Raw genomic sequence first — 25,699 nt, forward strand, 5'->3', positions numbered from 1 at the left:
ATAGCTCCATACAATTGAATTTGATATCTTATGACTACATACGAGGTGAAAGGTTTATTTAGAACCTTTGCATACTTGGCAACCTGCCTTGATCTTTACAGTTTGTCCCAAGGACAAGACAGCGCTTTGGACAGCATTGCAACAATCCAGCATAGAGTTGCATATGGTTAAGCCTCAGTGCTCATTAGGTTCATTCTTAGTTTAGAGGGCACAGTACAGTTCAGAAATAGTTGATACACTCATCTCAAGAAAGTGCTTTCTTGTAAAACAAAAAACAGTATTTTAGGTCCTTGTTTAGCAATATATGTTTGCACATTTTCCTGTTCATCCCATTTGGTGTTCAGCAGCTGGGCTCAATATAACAATGACAATGTGCTTTGTTACCATTTACTTAAACTAACCATATAAGATTTTGCTCATTTATTTTAACATTCATTTTCTGCCTTTGCTTCATGAAGAGAAACCCAAAGTGATTAAAGATAAGAACTAAGGCTTAATGTGAACTGCAAGTAAACTTCAATTTCATGGTGATTCACTGATTATATAATAATGTTTCTGAGAGTCAACATATACCGGTATATTCATGAAACTGAGAACTGTGTTCAACTGAATGCACAATAGGGCAGAGTTAAGACTGTTACCAGAAATGCAGAATCCTTCCAGGTCTCTAATACTTACTAATAAGTTAAAATGAAAAGCCATGTCCATATTTAGTATGCAAAGGAATCTACCATCTTTATTTTCTAAACAGTGAGGGGAATAAACATTAATTACAGGAAGTGGCAAAGAGCTTCACATTTTGTGCTTCTCTTCAGTCACTCTACATCTCTTTGTTGAGCTTATTCTTCGCTTACAACAACTTTCTTGTGCACCTCTCGGGTCTTCACCCGGAGCTTGTTAACCTGGGACTCAGCAATGTCAGCCCGCTCCTCAGCCTCTTCCAGCTCATGCTGAATCTTGCGGAACTTTGAAAGGTTCACATTGGATTGTTCCTCCTGATAACAGACAGAGAGATATGAAAATGGCAGAAATAAGTCCTTCCTGCTTTTCAGCCTACACCAGATTGAATTCTTAGCAAACTAGACACATAGCATGTACTAATTTTTCTCAGGCCATTTTGAAGGGCATACAATTCAATTTAAAGCTAAAATTGCAAGTATGTGACTAATTCTATAATATTAACATAGTAGGGCAGCTCCTGAATGCGCAGAGCTCCATGGGGTCTTCACCTCTTGGGTGCACAAGAGCAGTGTATAAATTCTCTTATGAGAAATGCTGTAAATTCAAAATATTTGTATGTGATATAAACATGTTCTGCTCAAAACTAGACTTCATTATTCAGTAGGGTTTTGTGTGCTGGTGCAATACATACAAGGCAAAACTTTTGAACCATGTTCTGTGTGATACTTACAGCTTCCTCAGCTTGTCGCTTGTATGCTTTCACTTTGAGCTGTAATTTATCTACAAGATCCTGGAGTCTCAGAACATTCTTCCGGTCTTCTTCAGCCTAAATGTTTAAAAGTAAGAGAAGAGAGTGTGAACTCACATGCAAGTACCTACGACATTTTCAGATAAAAGTAGGGCTGCCATACGTCCGGGAATCAGGTTCTAATAATGGCTTCCGAGCAGATTTTATGGCAAGCAGGGTGATTTTTATTTTTAAAAATGCTTTAAAATATTTTTAAAAGCCTAAAAACTTAATTTGGTGAGGGGGGGAGGAGAGAGATGTTCCCAAATAACAACTTTGGGACCCCCCCCCAAAAAAAGAAAAGCTCAGCAACTTTGCCCGGATTTTCACTTTTGGGAATATGGCAACCCTAGATAAAAGGAAGTCTCTATTCTCACCTGATAGGTCAGTTCCTTTACTCTTCTCTCATACTTTCGTACACCTTTTATAGCCTCAGCACTGCGCTTCTGTTCATTCTCACACTCAGCTTCCAGCTCACGAACCTGAAATGCAAAAACAAAGGCTTCTGCATTTTAGCTGGTATTCTAATCCAAGTGCTACTCACTAAATCATGATGATGTGTATGGAAATATGGCTGTAATGATAAGCTGTAGCTGAAGGGGTAGAAACTTTCTAGGTACATTTGTCCCATCTTTCCCTTGGCACCCTTTTCATTCCTCTGATAGCAACTTAGAGCGTTATCTTCTGTCAGCTTCCTTACCTGAGCTGCCCCATCCCTGTGGCCATGCTACCACGAGCCCCTCCAAATTCTCAGACACTGAATATGTACCCCTGTTTCCCCAAGTCCTGCTCTGTCACCCAACGTCTGTTGTGTGTTTCTGGTTACTTGACATGGTTACTAGTGTTGGTTCCTAGATATGCAAATAGGTCTGAGGTTGGTGTGGAGGTAGGAGTAATAACTGAAGCAAAGGGAAAAGTTTCTTCTGTGTAGTTTTCAGAGAGAATGGGCATTTGTGCGCAAAGGGGAGACTTTCTCCCAGAAGAAAGGCATCAAGAATATATAAAAAAGCAAACTACTACTACCATTGCTGCCTTCCGAACTTTCAGATAGTACCTCTCCTAGATGGTATGTCTCCTGCCTATGCGGGCAAAGCAGGGAGTGAAGACGTGAAAGTGTGGGAAATGATTATTCAAGATTCAAAATGCATGGAGAAACCGTTCCTCTATGAGATATACGCACTCTGGCCTCCAGTTTCTGGATCTGTTTCTTCCCTCCTTTCAGTGCCAGCTGCTCTGCTTCATCAAGACGGTGCTGCAAGTCCTTCACAGTCTGGTCTAGGTTCTTCTTCATCCTCTCCAGATGTGCACTGGTATCTTGTTCCTTCTTCAACTCCTCTGCCATCATGGCTGCCTATTAATAGTTAGAGTAAAATATTATTCTTATTCTTATTATACTTATTATTATTAATCAGAAAGCCATGCACGCCAAGTATAATCAGGGAAATATTTCCAAAGAAAAATCCCCCAAACTCACATCAGTTATGGCCTTCTTGGCCTTCTCTTCTGCATTGCGTGCTTCCTGAATTGTCTCCTCCATTTCACTCTGGATTTGGGCAATATCCGTTTCCAGCTTCTTTTTGGTGTTGATCAAGCTGGTGTTCTGTATAAGAATTATAAAACTGACATTTAACTATTAGCCGCAAACCGTAATATATTCAGCATGAAATTCATGTTTCTTTGGTGTGGGAGGCATTCTTGGTTATCTAGAAAACAGCAAATGCAATGTTTGGAGCCTTCTTCAACCCTTAAGAAAGCTCTCAAATTATAAGTTAATGTTTACATTCCATTTCTTATAGCATTGATTCAGGCTTAACAAACATGGAGATGACTTAATTGATGAAGTCATTTGGAGGGACGTGGGTGGCGCTGTGGGTTAAAGCCTCAGCGCCTAGGACTTGCCGATCGAAAGGTCGCGGTTCGAATCCCCGCGGCGGGGTGCGCTCCCGTCGTTCGGTCCCAGCGCCTGCCAACCTAGCAGTTCGAAAGCACCCCCGGGTGCAAGTAGATAAATAGGGACCGCTTACCAGCGGGAAGGTAAATGGCGTTCCATGTGCTGCGCTGGCTCGCCAGACCCGGAAGTGTCTGCGGACAGCGCTGGCTCCCGGCCTATAGAGTGAGATGAGCGCACAACCCCAGAGTCTGGCAAGACTGGCCCGTACGGGCAGGGGTACCTTTACCTTTACTTTACCTTTGGAAGCACTTGACCATATCATGAAGGTATGCTCATAAGGAATAGAAAATGGAGTCAGCAACATTGCAAAAAGAGATGGACACATATATATCAGGAGTTTTGACACAGGTGGGCAATACACAATGCCATTTCAAAAAACAGAAGTAGCTTCTTCCCTTTACCTGAACCATCTTCTGCTTAGAGAATTTTATGTGCCCATTACAAGCTAGAAGCTCACCTGGGTGTGGAGGAGTTGCACACGCTCACTGGCATCCAGAAGTTCCTGTTCTGCTATTTTCCTGCCCCTCTCTGTCTGTTCCAGAGCTGCACGGAGCTCCTCAATCTCAGCCTGCATCAGATTAGCTCTGCGCTCAACCATGGCCACTTGCTCCTTCAGATCTTCCTGGCACCTTATAGCTTCATCCAAATGTATCTGGGTGTCCTAAAAAATGATATTGAGATATTATTGTGAGACCATTCTTTGCACAATAACAATCACAACTGTATCCTGATTACAGAAATATATATGTACCTTGAGTATTCCTTGGGTGTTCCTGAGGTTCTTCTGTGCTTCAGCAGCTTGGCGGTTGGCATGGCTCAGCTGGATTTCCATTTCATTCAGATCTCCCTCCATCTTCTTTTTCAGCCGCAGGGCATCATTCCTGCTCCTGATCTCAGCATCCAGTGTGCTCTGCATGGACTCCACAACTCTCAGGTGATTCCTCTTCAGCTGATCAATTTCCTCATCCTTCTCTGCAATTCTCCTGTCAATGTCAGCCTTCACCTGGTTGAGCTCAAGTTGGATACGGAGGATTTTGCCTTCTTCGTGTTCCAGTGAGGCCTTAAAACAAGAATACCATACCATGGACTCACTGTCTGAAAGTTTATTCAATAGGAAACACTAAAAACCACTAGTTTGTATGCACTGTGCAAGCATTGCCAACCTTTTTGTCTGATATATGCCACAAAATAATTATGTGCATAATAGTGTACTCACCTCAGCTTCCTCTAGAGCAGTCTGCAGATCATTTTTCTCTTGCTCAATCTGCTTCTTCACTTTCTCCAATTCATGGATAGCTTTTCCTCCTTCAGCAACCTGCTCCGTGAGGTCAGAAATCTCCTCTGTTGGTTTACACATTAAAATGTCAGTCAGAGAGAGCAGATCCACAATCTGTACACTGGATTGTGTATGGAGTACAAATTCAGAACCCAACAATCATTTAATAATTAGCATTACACTTTTGCCATTCATGTGAATGGTTTTCAGTTGAATGTATGAATCTATCAGTGGGCTATGAAAAAAATAATGGTATACAAATTAAGTGGAAGGATCCTACTACAAAAAAATGACCAAACTTGGAAGAATGCCTAGGCAGAGACTATGGTCTTACGCTGGAGATTCTTGTTTTCACGCTTCAGAGTTTCCAAGTGATCCAAGGATTCCTCATAAGCATTCTTCATCTTAAAGAGCTCTGTGCTGAGAGAGCGAGCCTCTTTCTGGGAGGCTTCCAGTTCAGACTGTGTTTCCTCATATTTCTGTTTCCAGTCTGCCAGAATCTGCAAAACACAAGAAAGAAGAAACACAAGAAATAAGAAATGTGTTCATGTGTACCTGAGGGTTTGTTGCAATGTGCTGAGTTTTCTTTCAAATTATGGTCAAAAAATACCTTATCAAAGTTCTTCTGCTTCTTATCTAGAGCTGCACAGGCTGCATTGGACCTTTCCACGTCAATCATCAGGTCCTCCACTTCATTCTGTAGCCTTTGCTTTGTCTTCTCAAGGGAAGCACATTTGGAATTCACAGCCTCTACGTGTTCTTCAGCATCCTGCAGACGCTGAGCCAGCTTTTTCCTAGAGGAATGTGATTACAACACTTAGTGATTCTTAATTATCCATGATAATAAATGGCTGAAAGGTATTCAGTGCATACTGATAATACAAATTCGCTTTTCCTTTCAAACCTTGTCTTGACATATCATCTTTTCCTTCCATGTTAACACATAACATTGTAATAATGTAATCATCTCTCACTACCACTCTAAGCTAGGGATACAAGTTGCTGAAATTTTTTGCTTTCAATTGTTTTCAAAATGTCCTTGTGCAAAATTGGCTTAAGTCATTCAATTCACTAAATGCCTTGCAACTTAACCTAAAATAATTTATTGCAGAATTGATGTTGGTGACTTTTTCTTTCCCATGGAATTTGTGAGTACAATTTACGTTGACATTGTGAGAAAGCACATCTAACAAAGAAACAAAGAAATTGGTTGTGGAATTTGATTCACTACATTCACTCATTCTTTCTGCAGCAGTGGCAGGAAGAGGTTCCACAAATATTGGGGGACACACACACCTCAGAATGCAGTTATCGACTTGGAAATTGCCATAGATGCTCATGATCAAAGCGACTCTGCCTCTGCTCCAGTGAAAATGTGACTCATGTAAAATTGCAGTACATCCCTACTCTGAGCCTAGCATAAACCAATGTGTGACTTATTCTGTACACTGATTCTGATAAAAATATAACTTGCTTTCTCTAATTCAGTCTACATTAAAAAATATTGTCTTCTTCCTGCTGCATCTGAAAATACCGTGAACATTGCACTCATTGAGGAGCTATTAGATTCAGCTGTATGCAGCTGTTTCATTAGATTACAAAAAAAAACCAAACCTCTCTTCAGGAAACATGAAGATTTAAGATAAACATGATGATATGCAGTGTTGAATAACACCATAGACCACTGTATAAATTCACAGAACTATCTCATACTCAGGCTAAGCCCAGATAATAATAATGTGTCCTTTCTGTTAATTGTTCTGGTCCTCCACCTATAAATGGTGCTCCAGTTAATGGAGGGAGTTCTCTAATTCTTCTCTCACAACTATTTGTTTGGTATTTCCTAACACCCTTTTAAGCACATCATTGCACATACTTGGCTTCTTCCAGTTCCTCAGTCCGCTGAATGGCATCAGTTTCGTATTTAGTTCTCCATTGAGCAACCTCACTGTTTGCCTTGGACAGGGCACGCTGAAGCTCAGCCTTGGCTTCCTGTTCTTCTTCATATTGTTCCCGAAGAAGGTCACAGTCATGTCTTGCAGATTGTAAACCATGGGCCAGTGCATTCTTGGCCTATAGAATTAACATAGAATTGTAGATTATGTAAATATTCGGAGTGGGCTTCAGCACATACAATTGCCAGTCCACAAGATGAAGTAAGCACACAGAGAATGAAATGTATAAAACATAAATAATTATGCAGGTGAGGCAATTCTTGCAGTAGTGAATCTGTGACAAAAAAGCTGCCCAGTGTTTCTGGCATTATAACAGACGATGAAATAAATTCTTGATTCCAAATTTTCACCTTTATCTCTTCCTCAAGTTGTCTCTTCAGTTCTTCAATTTGTTGAGTAAAAGCTTGCTTGCCTCTGGAAAGCTGGGAAATCAAAGCATCTTTTTCATCTACCTGTCGTGAGAGTTCACCTGAAGTAGAGAATATATAACATAATTTAACATAAGTAAATTGAAAAATTATATTAAAATTAATATCTGAAATCTCCAAGGTTTAATCATTTTTGCATAGGTTTTGGCAATTATTTGGTACAATGATGGTGTTCACAGTAGACATATTAAGTAGTAAAAAAGTGAAGGTGATATTCAATATTAGTTATAATAAGAGAAGACCTGCTGAAATCTATGGACTTAAGTGTATTAATTTTCATAGGTGTGGTTCTTCAGCCACTGAATTAGGTATCTGGATGGGAAGTGCTGCCCTTTAAGGACTCTTAAGGGCATCCCCATCTAAGGGGATCCCCGATCCAGCCCAATGCCTCTTCCACCTTCAAGGTTGTTCTACCTGCAAGATTGCTATGAAGTAGTGGGAAGAAATGGCCAATTTTTCCTGGGCCCTGCACCACACATCTCCTTTTATTTATCTGGAGTGGACCTGGTAGGGTGAAGTCTTCCCCCAGGGCTGCTCCAAGGCCCCACCTCTCAGGAGCCCAGCTCATGCACCGATTGGCTCCTGAAGCCTTGCAGGCTCTCCTGGCTTCAGCCCATCTGTGAGAGGCCGGAAATCACCCTTCCTGTCCTGCAAAAGCTGAAGCACCATCTCTCCATGCAACCACCAAACCGAGCTACAACCACCACTCCCGCTGAATTGGGGACGGAATGGGAAATATCACCCATAGTTGTATTTTTGCAGAACAAGCCATGTCCTTCTCACAAATATCTCCAGCATTTTAGAAATTTGTTTAAGCATCTTACCAGATTCTGTCTGCAAACGAGCTCTTTGAGCATTCAGGTCATTAATGGAACGTTGATGCTCTTCTTCTTTTGTTTTAAGCTCGCTAAGCTGATCTTCTAGGGTGCGGCACATCTTTTCAAAATTAGCCTATAGGTGTACAGTGAAAGAACCATATCAACTAACACCATTGTACTTTGCATATTGTAACACTTTGTAGTATTCAGAATGGACGCTTCATATATGTTTTAGAGCCACAATGAAGTCCAGAAGCATATAACACTGAAGAATGGGGAATGTCTTGAATAATGAAAAATAATATGTAATAAGGAGTCCTGAATAAGTGATGCATTATTTAAGGGGGGAAATGAGGAATATATATATATATATATGAGAGAGAGAGATGGAATAAAATCTGGTCATCTTACAAATAGAAACAGCATTAAATAGAAACAGCATTATATATGGATGGATAGAGATGCTAATGTAATAAAAATTACTTTTCTTTTTTCCCCACAGAAGTTGAAATTCTTTTTAAATTACAATTACCTCACTCCAATCCTGTATAAAGCTACAGAAATGTAAATCCAATATGTATATTTTGTGATTGCAATATATATATTGAAATTGCTATATGATACCTTGCCTTTGGAGACAGATTCCAAATTACTAGCAAGGTCATCAATCTCCATCTTCAGCTCACTCTTCTCCTTCTCTAGCTTCTGTTTCACACGTTGCAGGTTATCAATTTGTTCCCCAAGTTCAGCTGCACTGTCTGCATGCTTCTTGCGGAGAGCAGCTGTTGTGGCTTCATGCTGCAGAGTGGCCTCTTCAAGGTCCCTGCGCATTTTCTGGAATTCTGCCTCACGTTTCTTGTTCATCTCAATCTGAGCTGCGGTTGCCCCACCAGCTTCCTCCAGACGTTCACTGATCTCTTCAAGTTCTCTGGAGAGATCAGCCCGCTGCTTCTCTGCTTTGGCCCGAGATGCACGCTCAGCCTCAATCTCCTCCTCCAGTTCCTCAATACGGGCCTAGAGAAAGAGAAGAATCCATTAACACTCACAATATATTCTCAGAGGAAGTAGTTTTCATAGTCACAATGGATCTGATATATGCTTGACTTGCCTGTAACTCCTTTATCTTCTTCTGAAGTTGTAAGCCCAAGGCCTGCTCATCTTCAATTTTGCTTTGGAACTGGCTGATTTCAAATTCTTTCCTTTTCACAACAAAACACAAGGATTTTTTGAGCCCAAATCAAATAATAATAGTTGGGTTCTATAGAGACCTCCTAAAAGGTCTTCCAGAAGCAAACCTTACTTACTTCTTCAGCTTTTCATCCAGCTGCTGCTTATCATTTTCCAAATCCATTAAGGATTCTTGGGACAGCTTCAGATCACCTTCAAGCTTCCTCTTGGCTCTCTCCAGGTCCATGCGTATCTTCTTTTCTTGCTCCAGGGACCCTTCAAGCTAAAGACAAAGAAGGGACAAAGACTTTGTCACTCTAATGCTACCTTTACCCCACAGTTATTCTTCTGCATGTGATGGTGCTTACATCGTCCACTTGCTGCTCCAGCTTGGTCTTTGCTTTGGTCAGAGTATTGACTTTGTCCTCCTCTGCCTGCAGGTCATCCAAGGTCTGTTGATGGGCCTCTTGGAGGGCTTTCTTTTCCTTGGTCAGTTTGGCAATGGTCTCATCCAAGACTGCCATCTCTTCAGTGAGATTTTTCACCTTTTAGAAATGAACAAACAGATTCAATGTATCATCCCACCCTGGAATGATAATACAACATTCTGACTATTGGTTGCAGAGCTGAGCACATTGTGACCATTACCTTGTTTTCTGTGGCATGCTTCTCCTTTTCCACCTTGGCCAGTGTTAACTCCAGATCATCAATGTCTTTCTTCAGCTCTGAGCATTCATCTTCCAGTTTCCTCTTTTTGGCTGTCAGCTCAGCATTCATTTCCTCCTCATCCTCTGCCCTTTCAGTCAGCTCCTTAATTTTAGCTTCTAGCTGAATTTTGGTTTTGATCAGCTGGTCACATCTCTCCTCTGCATCTGCCAAGCCATCAGCTTCCTGGGGAAAAATGTAGCATGTAAAAGGAATGTCTTTCCAGTATTTTCACTTTCTAAATGCGAATAACAGTACTGGTAATGTTCCAGAGAATAATCCATGTTTCATTTCTGTAGGATTTCAGTAGGATTTCTGGGTAGATTTTCCTACTGAATGTAATCTGTGTTCTGAAAATTTTAATCTATATTAATCTGTGATTAATTGTATAGAAATTGTATTTGTATAAGTGAATTAAATTCATTTTCCTATCATGTCTAAGCAACTGTAATGTTTCCTCAGACAGTAGCGTTTGCTGGTGACTTTACTAATATTTTCCAGACTCAAGAAACAAGTTGCAAAGTGTTGCCAAATGATCATCAATGCTGTTTTCCTTCCATGAGTGTTTTTTATATTACATAATTGTAATTACAACGTCAGCTTCCCCACTGCCTTTCTCTCAGTCTTTCACACAGTAGGTATAAATAAACTGGGCTGAATGTGTCCTAAAAACATTTCAGAAAGGATTTTCCATTTATATGGACAAATAAACTATCCAATATAAATGTTGGTGTGAAAACAAAAAGCTGTATGATAGACCTACATATGTGTATTCATGAATAAAATGCAGTCTTCATAGTGTCTTATATATTATACTCAGTGCCAGATTGTATGGTGTACACCCACCCACACAGCGCCATATTTTGGGGATAGCCTAAATAACCCCAAATATTCACAGTGTACTTTCCCTACAATGTGTGCATTCCTCTACCTAAATTTTATCAAGAATAAAATCAAATTAATGGCACCAATAACACTTACAGACTGGACTTGGAGCTGCAAGTCATTCTTCTCTTGGATCAGAGACACCATTTTTTCTTCAAGTTCCTTTCGTTTTGCCTCTGACTTGGCAAGCTCTTCTTTAGTTTTCTGAAACTCTTCTTTCATGGTGGCCATCTCTTTCTCTGATTCAGCACTCTTTAGCAAGGGCTTGATCTTGAAATATAACTTCATCCAGGGCCAGTGCTTGACGTTCATGAATGAACGGACATTGTATTGAATAGTAAAGATGGCCTCTCTGTCAACAAAGTTAAGATTCATATTAAATGGCATGTAGAGCAGGGCAACCAAATCAGGCCTTCTGATAGTGCTTTTCTAAATAATTGTGAGGGCTATACCTCCTTTCCAACATTTTCTGGTACTCTGTCCTTGCTAAGAAGCCACGACACATAGCCTGTGTACGTGTTATCAGATGAGCCAGCTTGTCGTCTCTCATCTCTTCCAGAAGACCCAAAAGGCCAGCTTTGAAGAACACCTGGAGAAAAGAAAGGTTGCAGAATGTCACAAATGCAACCTTGTCCTAATTAAAGAAAATGTATTTGCATCAGAGATAGTTTATACCTTGGTATGTCCAAATCTATACTGGGTGTGGTCAATGTCAATAGATCCAAGAAGCTTTTCAGATGCTTTCTTGCTATCAATGAACTGGCCTTCTGGAATTGCACTTGCATTTAAAACCTTGTATCTGTTGGAGAAAACAGAAGATGCTGGTGTCTTGCCATTAAATTCACTAGTTTCATGAATAGCAAATTGTTGTGGATATTAGTTTCCAAAAACTTGCCAAGGAATGATTGAGTAAAAATGAATTATTATAAAATAGTTGTTGATCTCTGAAAACATTCAAAGCATGTTGAGAAAACAACACTTGATTCAAAGGAGTTATCTAGTCTGGGATATACATCAACGCTGAATAAATATAATCTTGCTGTTAACTGAATTTATGATGAAGGGTTTTTTTATATAAAGTCAAGAAAGCATATGAGATGTGAAATGTACAGAATGGAGCTCTATAGGAGGGCCAAACTAACCTCTGTTTGAAATCAGCATAAACGATCCTACTAGGGAATCCCTTTCGGCAAATGCGGATGCCTTCCAGCACACCATTACACCTCAGTTGATGCAGTACAAGTTCATGTTCCATTGCACCTTTCGAAAAAATCAAAGAGGAATTAGCACCATTTTGTAAGGGCAAATGCTGTTGCACTTATATGTATTTATTCCTGTTCAGATTTCTCAATATTTTGAACACCTGAGGCACAGAAAACTAAGCCTTCTCTTACACAAGCTCAGTTAAATATGCTTTCCCTCATGGAACACACTGGACACAGGAGCATTCTTTAGACTGCTAGGGTATGTTCATATAAATAATCAACAGTGAGGGGGACCTTACACATTTTTCATGGAGTGGAGAATGTATTTAGAACTACAAGCTAAATATATTCTACTATTACTTTTAAAATTCAGAAGGAAATCCAAACACGACAAATTAGACCATGATCAGAACAGGCTTTGAAAAAGCAATCAAATTTTAATGAAATGAAAATTTAATGGCGTACTTGTGAAATGTCTCGCTAGCAGTTTTCCTTTTGCCGTGCATGCCAAGTAAAAACCAAACTGATCCATTGTGTTGCATTGCATTATACTTTTCTCAAAGTTTGCATGTTGTGCAAGACTTGGATTAATGCTTAATACGAAACTAAATGGGCTTTCCCCACTGAAATTGTGTGATAGTTGGTTGCTAAAAATACAGTAACATCTGCTTTATTTGTTTATTTGTATGCCTTACCAGGTGTTTTTGTTTCATTGGGAATAATGCAGCGCACAAAGTGGGGATGAGTGCTTCTCAGATTGGACATCAGTTTGTTTAAGTTCTCCTGTGGGACCAGAAGCAGATATTTGGTGCAAAAGTCCAAAGAAGGGATGTTTGCATGCAGAGGAGACAAGTGCATGCAAATAGGGGTGGGGAAGCACCATCAAATGTAACAGAGATTTTAAAAAATCAGGTTGTTTCAAGCTCCTAACATCCACTGTCAATGCTTGCTTTTGATGTTTGGGTTGTTAAACAAGTTGCTGTTCAGGTTTAATAGCAGCTTATTTCTTTGACATTAGGAGCATACCATTAAATAAAGTACTATCTGTATGCTGTTAAGGGGAGGAGCTCCCTTAAGTGTATACTGCTTCTTTGGAATTAATCCTTAGTCCCCCTGGTAGGGAACCTGTCAATTTCCAGATGTTGTTGAATTCCCAGTTTCCATCATCCCCACCAGTATGGCTAGTGCTCAGGGATGATGGAAGTTTTAGTCCAGCAACACCTGGAGGGCCACATTCCATATTTCTTCCTTTAATAAATATCACAGCAGCATGCAGAGACATCGTTTAGGCAAAGTAACACAGGAAGCATTTCAATAAAGATTTATTTGCCTTTGTATTCAATACTGATCCCCTCTTTTTAGAGACTTAGAGCAGTCAAGGATATTTTACATACTGTACTTTGTTCATATTTGAATTATGTGGAAGGATGTGGGCATGTATTTTAAATCTGTGGCAATACTTTTTGAAAAGAAGACTATTCCATGAATTCAGTTAGATTCAGCATATCTCTCAGAAGATCCAAAATGGTTTGGTACACAAATACTGACAAATACAGGCATTTCATAAAGCACTTTTAAATTCACACACCGAAAAGCGTTATAAAGATTATACTATACCCTGAAAAGAGCAGACACAGTCTGGAAGGAAGACCCCTTCTTCTTAGCAGCTTTCTTGCCACCACTGCCACCGCCACCATCTAAAATTAACATGAAAAAATATTAAATGGACCTTAGATTTATTAAATAATACTTTTATATTAGAATAAATGTTTCTTTATATACCGGTATACATTAGTCAGAGGGTTGATTACCAGCATCTACGGGACGATCAGCAAACAGGAAAGCTAGAGTCTTCATGGATGATTTCTGATACAGACCCACCACCGTATCATTCAAAGGGTCTTTGTTCTTCTCCAGCCAGCCAGTGATATTGTAGTCCACCGTGCCGGCATAGTGCACCAGAGCAAAGTGGGCTTCAGCCTTGCCTTTCACAGGCTTAGGTTTCTGGAAGTTAGCAGATTTTCCAAGATGCTGGTCATAGAGCTTGTTCTTGAAAGAAGTGTCAGTTGCCTTAGGAAACATGCACTCTTCTTCCAGAATGGAGAAAATGCCCATTGGCTGGAAGGAATAACAATAATAAAGAGATTGCTTAGTCAGCTTTTGGAAACACTTGCCTTTGGGAAAGCATGAAGAATTTTCTATTGGGGCAGAGAAGTTGAGAAGGAACTGGGTTCAAATATGCAAGCACAAGTCCCATTAAAACCTGGAATACAGGTTTACACCACTTGCAGATCAAACCAATTGTTACAACCAAAAAGGTACATATGGATAGACATGTTCCATAATATATCCTGCTGGATAATCTCAGCAAATATCTACTATGAGAGAGTGTATACCCTATTTCTATTTATTCTTGAACAATATTCCCTATGAAAGAAGCCACCTGAGTATTTCTGGCCCATTGCTATCATGCCCATGAAACCTTTGGAACAGGGAAGGGCAACCTATTGCCCTCCAGATGCTCTTAGACTACAGTTCCCATCATCTCTGACCCTTGGCCATACTGGCTGGGGTTGATGACAGTGGGAGTCCAGCAACATCAGAAGGGCCACAGGTTCCCCACACCTGCTTTAGAACAAGCCTCTATTGACAATGCCATACCATTAAAAAGCTAAAGTATGAGTAACAGTAATATAGTCTTCCTCTGCTTGCACCTGTCTCCATTCCCCTTCCCCACCTTCTGTTGTTTTCCTTGTGTCTGCTTTTAGATTGTAAACTCCCTAGAGTAGGGCTGCCAGGCCTGTTCTTTGTGAAGCACCACGGACACACTTGATGCTATCAAAATAAATAGGCTGGTCTAGAAAAATCATTTTTTCTTATACAGTTGTGGGGAAATTTGATTCAATGCAACCAAGTGCTACTAAATTGGCACTATATCTACATCCTGTTCCAATAAATTGAGTTACGATTGCATGATTATTGCATGAAAGAAGAATGCATGGAAGGCCCCAGAGTCTAGAACTGTGAAGATTTAGTATACGATTCTTTGGGCAGGATCCAATCACCTGCCACATCCAACCCACTTCCTTTCATGGTACAATGTTCAATACACTGGAGTTTCCTGCAACCCCTCTGCTGGGGTGCACTTAAGAAAGGACTGCAAATTGCATGCATGTTCTCCTATGTAACTTCAACATTTCAGAGCATACCAAGTATTCATACTGCGAAAGATACCTTCTCAATGAGTTCAATGCAGGCAGCCAGATCCATTCCAAAGTCAATGAACTCCCATTCAATTCCTTCTTTCTTGTACTCTTCTTGCTCCAGCACAAACATGTGATGGTTGAAAAACTGTTGCAGTTTCTCATTAGTGAAATTGATGCACAGCTGCTCCAGGCTGTTGTACTGCAGAAATACAAGAGACATTTTCACTAACATTCATTGACTCATCCAAGTGACCCCCAAGCCCTACAGCAGCTTGACACTTTTCTTTCCTTTCCTGCAGGCATTTGCCCACAGAACTAGACTTGTATGGGTTCTTTTTCTCAGCCTCATTTGTATGGTTCAGTTCAATCCTCTGAGTGTTTCAGTTCCTGCATGGTATGTGGCTTCTAGTATTGTGAAGCATGCTGAAACACTTTGAAGAGGAGGAGAAGAGGTTAAGGGGTGATATGATAGCCATGTTCAAATATATAAAAGGATGTCATATAGAGGAGGGAGAAAGGTTGTTTTCTGCTGCTCCAGAGAAGCGGACACGGAGCAATGGATCCAAACTACAAGAAAGAAGATTCCACCTAAACATTAGGAAGAACTTCCTGACAGTAAGAGCTGTTCGACAGTGGAATTTGCTGCCAAGGAGTGTGGTGGAGTCTCCTTCTTTGGAGGTCTTTAAGCAGAGGCTTGACAACCATATGTCAGGAGTGCTCTGATGGTGTTTCCTGCTTGGCAGGGGGTTGGACTCGATGGCCCTTGTGGTCTATTCCAACTCTATGATTCTATGATTCTATGAAGGCATCAGTTTGCCTTTTCTTTGAGATTAATTACAATTTGTTACACATTTTATGGTATAGGAAAATGCTCCATGTTTTCACTGAATGGCAACTTGTATAAGTTGAAATGTTTCAGCTGCCAGAGTCACACTTCAGTATGTAATACAGTTTTGAACTGGCCGATACAAAACACTGTTTCTCTAGTGCTTTACAATTATTATTTTTTAATTTCTCCCTATTTCCTTACATCAAAAATCTCAAAGCCTGCAATGTCCAGCACACCAATGAAGTATTGTCTCGCTTGCTTGGTATCCAGCTGCTGGTTAATACGAAGAACCATCCACAAGAACATCTTTTCATAGACTGCTTTTGCAAGAGCACCTACATTATTGTACACCTAAGAAGACAAGATAACAGCAGGAGTTACTATTGATAGCAGAGAAATATGTTTGATTTAATCATTAGTGAAATCAATGGTTGATATAATGATATGTGATTCACCTCTTATCAAGGCAGTGAATCATAGATAGTTAAGTCAAACCATGCATTTTAGCTAATGTGGCATATACCTGCTGGACAGTTTGGCCTTTGGTGACATATTCATTGCCGACCTTGACGCGGGGGTAGCACAAAGCTTTCAGCAGATCTGCTGAATTGAGGTTCATGAGGTAGGCAGCCTTGTCAGCAACTAAGCATAGACATGAGAGAGATTATCAGCCCTGGAATACATATTATAGGCTTCTCCAGACAACCTACATGTGGTGGTCAGATTGTGCCTGGTCTTTGTTGAGCATTTGTTCTTATTTGTTTATGGGATGGCTATATAACAATGAGCATTCACCTCAATCGCTTGCTGTTAATCATTTGACCTTTGGCTGATTAAACTACCTATGGCCTTTTAAAGATTATATTATTATTATTATTATTATTATTATTATTATTATTATTATGAACCCCCCTGTGAATTCGAATGAAGGGCAATATATAACTTTAATAAACAATAATAATATAATTTGTTTTGGATTTTTAATACAAATTTCTATAGAGCAAGCCCCTTCTTTCTGGAAAATCTCAGTATCCTGCCACATGTCTTCCAAATACCTTCAGTGCCATCTGGCTCAGCTTGTTCCTCACGTTGCTTCTGCTTGAACTTCATGTTCCCATAGTGCATTACAGCTCCAGTTAGCTTGTAAATGGCTGTCTTTTCCTCAGCAGTGAAACCCAGGATGTCAATGGCTTCCTATCAACCAAATCAAAGTCAAAATTCTGTCTGATATAATATTGACTGCAACTGGCCTTTCAAATTTGCTGCTCCATAAGGAGGTAAAGAATCTGAGTGACCCTTTTTGGCAATTAGAGGCCTGTGTTTCATCTCACATTGCCCCACTTGGAACAACATGTCATGGTGTAGTGTTCTGGGGCATTCTGTTGGCGGGGTATTTGTGGTCTGCCTCACTGGCCATGAGGGGCCTATTATTTCACACACACACACACACACACACACAGGGGGGGGAGGGAGGGGGGGAGGGAATGCTCTTCAAACAACACTAAAGCATGATGTACCATTTTTCCAAGGGAGAAATGTCAAGGAAAGGAAACATCAAGGAAAGCTGTTGCTACGTGTGGCAAATTCAAGGGTATGTGGGAAGGATGCCACTACTGTAGCCTCTGCTGGCCTCCTACATAGACACATGTGCACACATGCGCGCGCACACACACACACATCATGACATTGTTCCAAGGGTGCATTCTGACCAAAAAAAGGCAAGCCACTGATACTACTCATGGCAACAAGACTATGTTTAATGGAGAGATTGGGAGAGGGGAAGCTGCTATCATTCCCATTTCTAGTAAGACTCCTGACCCCCAGCATTTCTAGAATGCTTCCCCCCACCAAATAAATTGTAGCAAGGGTTCATCACCCCAAGAAATCTAATTTCTGCTGAATAAATTCAGCCCAAAACTGATCTGATCAAATTTCACATATTCCATTCTACAAGTTACTTACATCAGTTGCCATCAACTCTTCTTGATCATTGATACTGGCAACACTGATTTCACCCTGACTCACAAAGTGAAAGTCATATGGGTTGGTAGTAATCAGAAGCATCTCTGAATAAGGAGAAGCAAAGATACAGATTTATTTTCATCCATTGAATAATCAAGCATCAACACAAGATTTTAGCAGCAGCAGCCTACACCAAAACAAGTGCTTCTTACCAATCAGTTCTGGCTTCTTGTTGGATGTGATCTGATAAAAGATGTGGTAGCTTCTTTCAGCTTTCAGCTGGAAAGTAACTCTGGACTTCTCCAGGAGATCTGGCAACACAATTAAGGGTAATTAAGTAAAATGGAGGGAGGGAGGGAGGGAGGGAGGGAAAGAAGGAAAAGACGAAGGAAAGGAGACTGCGTGATCGTCTAGCAAAGTTCCTTACATGTCTCAATGTCTGCAGAAGCCAGTTTTCCTGTAGCACCAAAGTGAATTCTGATGAATTTACCCTATGGGGGGAAATGGCATTTTAATTACAACACATTTAAACCATGTTTTGCATGTGTTTCGATATCTGCACAGTGCCATTCTATTGATTTTATACACTTCTGATGGGACAAAAATGGTGTACACCAGCCACCACTAAGAAAGCATAATGAAAAGGAAGAACCATAAATGTCTTATATGTACAATGTCTTGGTTCTTCCTTTTCATTGTGTTTTTAATATTATTATTATTATTATTATTATTATTATTATTATTATTATTATTATTATTATCATGCAGACATATGGGGACTTACCCAATGATATGTCATACGCAAAGTAAAACCCACTCAAACAAATCTATTTCCTTGTTTCTATTCTGAGTATGGCTTAGTTGGATATCACTAATAATATCAAATTCTATAGAATTTAAGAAGTGTAGGGGAAATACTTTATTAACCCAATTGTCACTCAGAAACAAAATGTCTGTGACCTGAATGTGATAGAGAAGCTTCACAATTTATTGATGGTATTGTTTATAATAAGAGAAACAGAATGTGGCTCGCTTCAGTAGCGTTATATATGACAAAAAGGACAGTGTGTTTTTAAATGCTGGCTATATACTAACACTTAGAGTTCTGTATTATTTTCATTCCATTAATTTGGCTAAGAAGTACAAAGTTTAATGAATAATGACAAAGACTAGCTTGGTTGTGTTATACCGTTATACAGAATGTGCATTTATTAAATTGACGTCCTCTGCACTATTGCAAGCCATTGAACTGACTTGAGCTTCCTTTTGAATCTTAGCCACATTTATTTAGCAAAGCCTTTCCTGGAGCACCCAAAGTTTAACATTCTTGCACTTTCACAAAGCTGACTCTCCCATGCCCCATCAATATTACTCAGGAATCAAATTGCAGGCTTTCCAAAACTTGTCAATCCATTTCATACAAATCTGTAAGGGGATTGTGTGATTTCCATGTTGTTTTTTTCCTGTTCCTTGTGCAGTGGTGGTATTGAATAATTTGAAATAATTTGAATAATTTGCAGATGGCAGCAGCAGTAGAAGTTTGCAGATCTGAGAGCTTTGTGTCCTTCATGAATTTGAGATGGAAACATAGCTTGTGTATAAAGCAAAACACTATATGTCCACACAAAAAGGGCATTAAATATTTTCTTCGGGAAAGAAAAGTGTAATCTTTTATACTTCTCCTCTTCTAATACATTCTGTGATCATATCTTTAGCTATCATTAGATAGGGCTTTACTATTCTTAATCCATTTATTGTTATCACAGTAATTGTGTAAAACAGAATTAGCATGAAGAAATAAAGTGCTAAAGCAATTCATGTGATCTTCGTGGCTGGGTAACTCATGCCCAAATCCAACACTTTATTTCTTGCACTACATTGGCCCTGATTATTTTCAACCAATGCTAGGAAAAATATCACAAAACTAATTAATGAAATTGTCTCACTGGTACACTCTTAAACATACTTCTGAACGCCAGACTTACAAAACGGGAAGAGTTGTCATTCCTCACAGTCTTGGCATTCCCAAAAGCCTCCAGCAAAGGGTTGGCACTGATAATTTGATCTTCTAGTGTTCCCTGAAAAAGTGTTATTGCAAAGTTATGTATTTCGTAACTACAGCAGTTAACAAAAATGAAAGGTTAGCTTCCTCTTAGATATACAACTCACCTTTAGCTTGCTTGCTTGCTGTGGTTCTTCCTTCTTCTTATCAGTAGCTGCAGCAATTGTGGCAAAATATTGGATGACACGTTTTGTGTTCACAGTCTTTCCAGCACCAGATTCTCCACTGTCAACAAAAACAGAAGGAAAGACCACTTTGTCAAACAGTGCTTTGCACACAAAGCTTGCTTTGACTAGAATCATACTCATCATAAGCATACTTACGTGATTAGAATGGACTGGTTCTCACGATCTAGGAAAATCAAGAAACAACAGTGTAACTTAGCTTATCCACATCTCCCCTTGTCCCACTGCTTTCCTCCAGGGAAAACCATGCTTTAGCCCTCAATTGAAGCAAACAGCTGTTCAGGTTTTCTCCGGATTAACATTTGCTCTGATTTAGCACTAAAGAGTAGGTTTTCCCTGGGAAAGGAATGGGGCAAGGGGGAAACTGCTCAGACACACAGAATAAGTGGAAATGTGGATGAGCCCAATTATTGAAATAAGGAATATTCATTTAAAATACACTAGGATAGCCTGATAATTTTAAGCTACGATTGTTCAGAATCTGGATGGTCCCTTTCTAATGCTTCTTTTCATTTTAAAGTCCCATACATCCATTAAGAATGAAAACAACCTGACTTGTTATCAGTTATTATTCATAACCAACACTTATTTCAGTATGCATGCCATAAATTCACATCTTACTGCTCTTCACTATAATCCTGATGTCTCTTGTGCATTTTACTTCCAACTGCAAGCCTGCTATAGAAAATACTGAACTATTAAATAGTTCTAAAACTACATATAAGCTCATGAAGAGTTAACAAAGCAATAAAGAAGAATGCCCTGAAATGTTGTCACGGTGCAGTTAGGTTTTGGTCTTTTAGAGGACAGTTGAGTTGAGGTTTCCTTCCTTTAAGCTTTGATGACTATAGAAATAATTCTTAGCTGCAACCCCATCATGCATGAGACTTTCTGGAAAAGTTGTTGATTCAGTCTGCGGAACTGTCACTCTGTAATCACTTTGAGGTAGGCTGAGCTACTTACCAGTTAACATGAACTGATAGGCATTGTCAGAGATGGAGAAGATGTGAGGAGGGGCCTCTTGACGCTTTTTGCCTCTGTAGGCATTTACCACCTCAGGATTATATACTGGCAGCCACTTGTAGGGATTGACAGTGACACAGAAGAGCCCTGAATAGGTCTGTAAAGAAAAGATGGATAGTAAATCTGATTCTCTGTGGAATAATAATCTGTATTGTCAAGTCAATGCTAAATGTTAAACTGTTCTCACATAGATCATCCAGGCTGCATAACGCTCTTTGAGGTTATACAGCACAGCTGGTTCATGGAGGTGGGTCATCATGGCCATGTCCTCAATTTTATCAAATTTGGGAGGATTCATAGGAAAGACTTGGTCATCCTTAACTGTCACAGTCTGCAAGGAAACAAGAGACCATTCAACACAGAGCATAAAGAATAGGACAAATATATTCCTAATTTTTCAATGTCAGTTGGTGTTTCTCTACTCACGTCTCCACCTTCTTTCTTGACTGTGACTTTCCCTGCCTCCTTGCTCTGGACAACACCTTTTGCAAAGGAGATCTTAGGATCCACCACAAAAACTGATGTTTTGGCATCAAATGGCTTGTTTTGAGCCTCAATTCTCTCCTTTTCTGACTTTCGGAGAAAAGGGGCAGCTGGCCCGAAGGCTGCCATTTCTGAGTCCGAAGACATGGCTGCAGCTTAGCAGAGAACACTGTTACAGAGAATGACAGCCCACATGAGAATTGCAGCTGTGTAATGCCACTGTATATATTCTTTTGCATTTCTAAAATTGGTATGTCTTAGAAGTAGAGGAAATTGTTGAGAAGGCACATGGGTTCTAAGTATTTCAATATATTTGAAATTATGGTGTGATGATGATGATGATGATGATGATGATGATTAGTTTCCCCAGCCACTCTGGGTGTCTTACAGCATATATTAAAACATTAAAAAAATCAAACAAAAAACTTCCCGAAACAGGGCTGCCTTCAGATGTCTTCTAAAAGTTGTATGGTTCTTTATCTCCTTGACATCTGAAAGGAGGGTGTTCCACAGGGAGGGCACCACTACCAAGAAGGCCCTCCGGCTTGTTCCCTGTAACTTTGCTTCTTGCAGTAAGGGAACCAGCAGAAGACCCTCAGAGGAGGACCTCAGTGTCTGAGCTGAGTGATGGGGGTAGAGACACTCTTTCAGGTATATTGGGCCAAGGCTCTTTAGGGCTTTAAAGGTCAACACCAACACTTTGAATTTTGCTCGGAAACACAATGGGAGCCAATGAAGGTCCTTTAGGACTGGTGTTATATGGTTCCGGCGGCTACTCCCGGTCACCAGTCTAGCTGCCACATTCTGGATTAGTTGTAGTTTCCGAGTCAACTTCAAAGGTAGCCCCATGTAGAGTACATTTCAGTAGTCCAAGTGGGAGAAAACAGAGCATGCATCACTCTGGCGAGACAGTCTGTGGGCAGGTAGGGTGTCAGCCACTGTACCTGGTGGAGCTGGTAGACAGCTGCCCTGGACACAGGATTGACATGCACCTCGATGGACAGCTGTGAATCCAAAACGACTCCCCGGCTGCGCACTTGGTCCTTCAGGGGCACAGTTATCCCATTCAGGACCAAGGAGTCCCCCACACCTGCCCACCTTCTGTCCCCGCAAAACAGTACTTCTGTCCTGCCGGGATTCAACTTCAATCTTAATAACTGCTTCTTTAAGCCAGTCTGGAAAGACTCCCTCACAGAGGGAGGTATTCACCACCCCACGGAGCCCAGCGCCCAGCCGTTCCCAGCTGACTTTTATGAGCTAGGATGGGCAAGGATCAAGGAGACAAGTGGTTGGTTTCACTCGTCCAAGCAGCCTGTCCACATCCTTGGAGGTAACAGATTGGAACTGATCCCATGCAACTTTACTAGACAGAACTCTAGCACTCTCCCACCCTGGCCCTGCTATATCTGAGTGCTCTAGTAGGTAACCACAGTCACATTATTTAAATTCCCCAAATTGATCATGCCAATCCATCAAAGTTTAGAAGTTGTAAAACCAGAACAAACATTAAGTTTTCCCACTCATTCAAGCAAAGAAATGAACAAATTTATGGATTGGTCGATCTATCAGAATTAATGGGGCAGCCAACATCTGTGAAGGATCTGTATTGAAGTAATCAGGGCACCTTGGCACAATTTGCAGAAAGTTTTGTGTTATGGTACTCCACAGAACTTCATCATCATCACAGCAGTCCGGTAGCAAGCTCAGGTGGTGAGTGCCAACAGGACTAGTGACAAAGATGGCCACTGGAAACAAGGTGGTAGAAGCATGCTTGGTTGAACATCAACATTTGCAGAAGTGGGGCAGGGGAGCTTTTTAAAAAACCTAAGGAGCCAAAAAGTTCCAAAAGAAGCCAGTGAGAATGTTAAGTGTCAGTTGTTAAGGGGAACAGAAAACTGGCTGGGGAGGAGGAAGAGTGAAATGCCCTGCTGGGAGTAAATGGCTGGCTAGAAGCCTAAGGTGGAGTGCTCATTCTAAAAGAGAAATTACAGTAATACTTTGTTGCAAGTCCCACTTGTACCCTCTAATACGGAACTCAGGTGGTTGAAAGAGAGCCAAAATGTCTTAATTAAGGGTGATTCCAAGTGGATGTTTATTGTGGCATCACTGTTTCTCATTTATGAACATACGTTCTTGCTGTTGTTGTTGTGTCTACACAACACAGTTGGCATCAAAATGTTAGCCCATATTCCCTGAATTTACCCTTCAGTGGCGGGAGGAGGCGCAACATCTTGTCAACATCCTTTTATGACCTCTCATTTGTGGAGCTCTTGTAGGTATTGGGCCCTCTGGGGGACTGAGGGCGGGCACTTGCCAGCAGTGGGTCTGGTATGGGATCCAATGGATCCCATGCCAGCTTAGGCCCTCCCACTTGCCAGCCCACAGAAAGCACCATTTCAGGGCCTCCCGCTGACTGCCACCTGCCCACACATTCGGTGAGCAGAAGGGGTCACTGCACCCGCTGAGCGGTGCTAGTGTCCAATCCGACTCTGGCACAGCACCTCAACTCAGTCGTGAATGGCTCTGTTTTATTTCTTTTCATGATTGCACCAATACTTTCAAGCAGCTAGAAAATGAATTTGAAAGTTTGCAAGACAAACTAGATTTTAGGAACATATTGAATTTGTTTCCCCTCTGAATTTCTTGCTCTAGTTTTAAGCTGTTATATCCTCCTGCCTCTAGCTGAATATGTTTCTTTGGCTCCTAGCTCCAGCTTGTTTAAAAAAGGTAAAGGGACCCCTGACCATTAGGTCCAGTCGTGACCGACTCTGGGGTTGCGGCACTCATCTCGCTTTATTGGCCAAGGGAGCCGGTGTACAGCTTCCGGGGCATGTGGCCACCATGACTAAGCCACTTCTGGGGAACCAGAGCAGCGCACGAAAACGCCGTTTACCTTCCCACCGGAGCGGTACCTATTTATCTACTTGCACTTTGATGTGCTTTTGAACTGCTAGGTTGGCAGGAGCAGGGACTGAGCAATGGGAGCTCACCCCATCGCGGGGATTCGAACCGCCGACCTTCTGATCAGCAAGTCCTAGGCTCTGTGGTTTAACCCACAGCGCCACCCGTGTCCCTTCCAGCTTGCTTGCTTCCATGTAATTAGCCCCAGTCATCAAAGTAACCCAGGAAGCTGCCTCATACGGAGCCCAACCATTGGTGCATCGAGTTCAGTATTACATTTACCAACAGACAGCAGCTTCCCAGGATTTGAAACAGGTATCTCTCCCAGTGCTACCTGAAGATGCCATGGATTGAACCATGGACCTTTTCATACAAAACACTAAGCTGCCACCCTCCCTGTTAACTTCCATTTTCCTCCCTTATCTTGTTGATTGATGAGTATACTCTTGGTTGTACATCAGAAATCCTAACCTTTGTATTCTGATGGAAGTTCATGCTCAGCCCTAGACATTACCTTCCTTTCCGCTTGGATTCTGCTCTCGGGGAATTAAATATATACATCATAAAGCAGCTCTCAAGCAGTCCCAGTTAGAAAATTTTAGTTCAATTTGTTAAGAGATGCCAATGTTATAATATTAACTAATAATGTAAATAAATGAGAAGGCAAGACATGATTTTCACTATCATTTCTCAAAACTAAACCTGAAATAAAGGAACAGTCAAACACAGTGTTATTTCTGCTAGTCTACTCCAGTACACATTGCCAAAGAGTGGTATTCATTAGAGAATTCACTTTCTCCTGGATGCCAACTTGTTGCCCACTTTGATGGTTGCCCATTTTGCAATTAGATTTCCTCTGGAAGTATCAGATAATGTCACAGAGGGCAATTAAAAGCTGGAACTTCTAGCATGTGCTTAGAGGGGAGGAGCACTTGCTAGTAATGCCTCATATGCCAGAACTGCATGATCAGTTAACATGGACCCTGTGCAATAAAATCTGAACACAATACCCATGCAATATTTCATGTGGTACATAATTAGCAAGGGGCACAGGACCTGTATTCTCAGCTCAGATCCAAAAGGAGACTTTCTTTGAACCTCTTCCCCCTTCCCCAAGAATGGGTACAATCACAGTCTTACCTCCTGGTATATGAAATGAATAGTGCTCAGGCTCAGCACCGGCCAGTACT

The 25,699-nt window shown here is 40.8% G+C and overlaps 1 protein-coding gene across 1 annotated transcript; it reads right to left on the reverse strand.

Moving 5' to 3' along the window:
- Positions 1–804: 804 nt before the first annotated feature.
- Positions 805–25,699, reverse strand: LOC128407577 (myosin-1B-like). Its single transcript, XM_053376087.1, has 39 exons — positions 25,650–25,699; positions 21,552–21,777; positions 21,313–21,456; positions 21,066–21,222; positions 20,241–20,268; positions 20,025–20,142; positions 19,841–19,933; positions 18,283–18,346; positions 18,068–18,166; positions 17,856–17,959; positions 16,949–17,087; positions 16,417–16,535; positions 16,095–16,244; positions 15,093–15,263; positions 13,670–13,976; positions 13,476–13,555; positions 12,554–12,641; positions 11,796–11,913; positions 11,329–11,452; positions 11,106–11,242; positions 10,750–11,005; positions 9,712–9,954; positions 9,432–9,608; positions 9,201–9,346; positions 9,005–9,095; positions 8,521–8,910; positions 7,903–8,029; positions 7,001–7,119; positions 6,572–6,768; positions 5,306–5,489; positions 5,030–5,195; positions 4,636–4,760; positions 4,171–4,479; positions 3,877–4,080; positions 2,943–3,068; positions 2,649–2,819; positions 1,846–1,950; positions 1,412–1,507; positions 805–995 (listed from the first exon to the last, which is right to left on the reverse strand). Exons 2-39 carry the CDS (start codon positions 21,753–21,755, stop codon positions 840–842), a joined length of 5,832 nt encoding a protein of 1,943 aa, XP_053232062.1. The 5' UTR covers positions 21,756–21,777; positions 25,650–25,699; the 3' UTR covers positions 805–839.

Source organism: Podarcis raffonei, chromosome 2, assembly GCF_027172205.1.
Source record: "Podarcis raffonei isolate rPodRaf1 chromosome 2, rPodRaf1.pri, whole genome shotgun sequence".
NCBI classification, from domain to species: domain Eukaryota; kingdom Metazoa; phylum Chordata; class Lepidosauria; order Squamata; family Lacertidae; genus Podarcis; species Podarcis raffonei.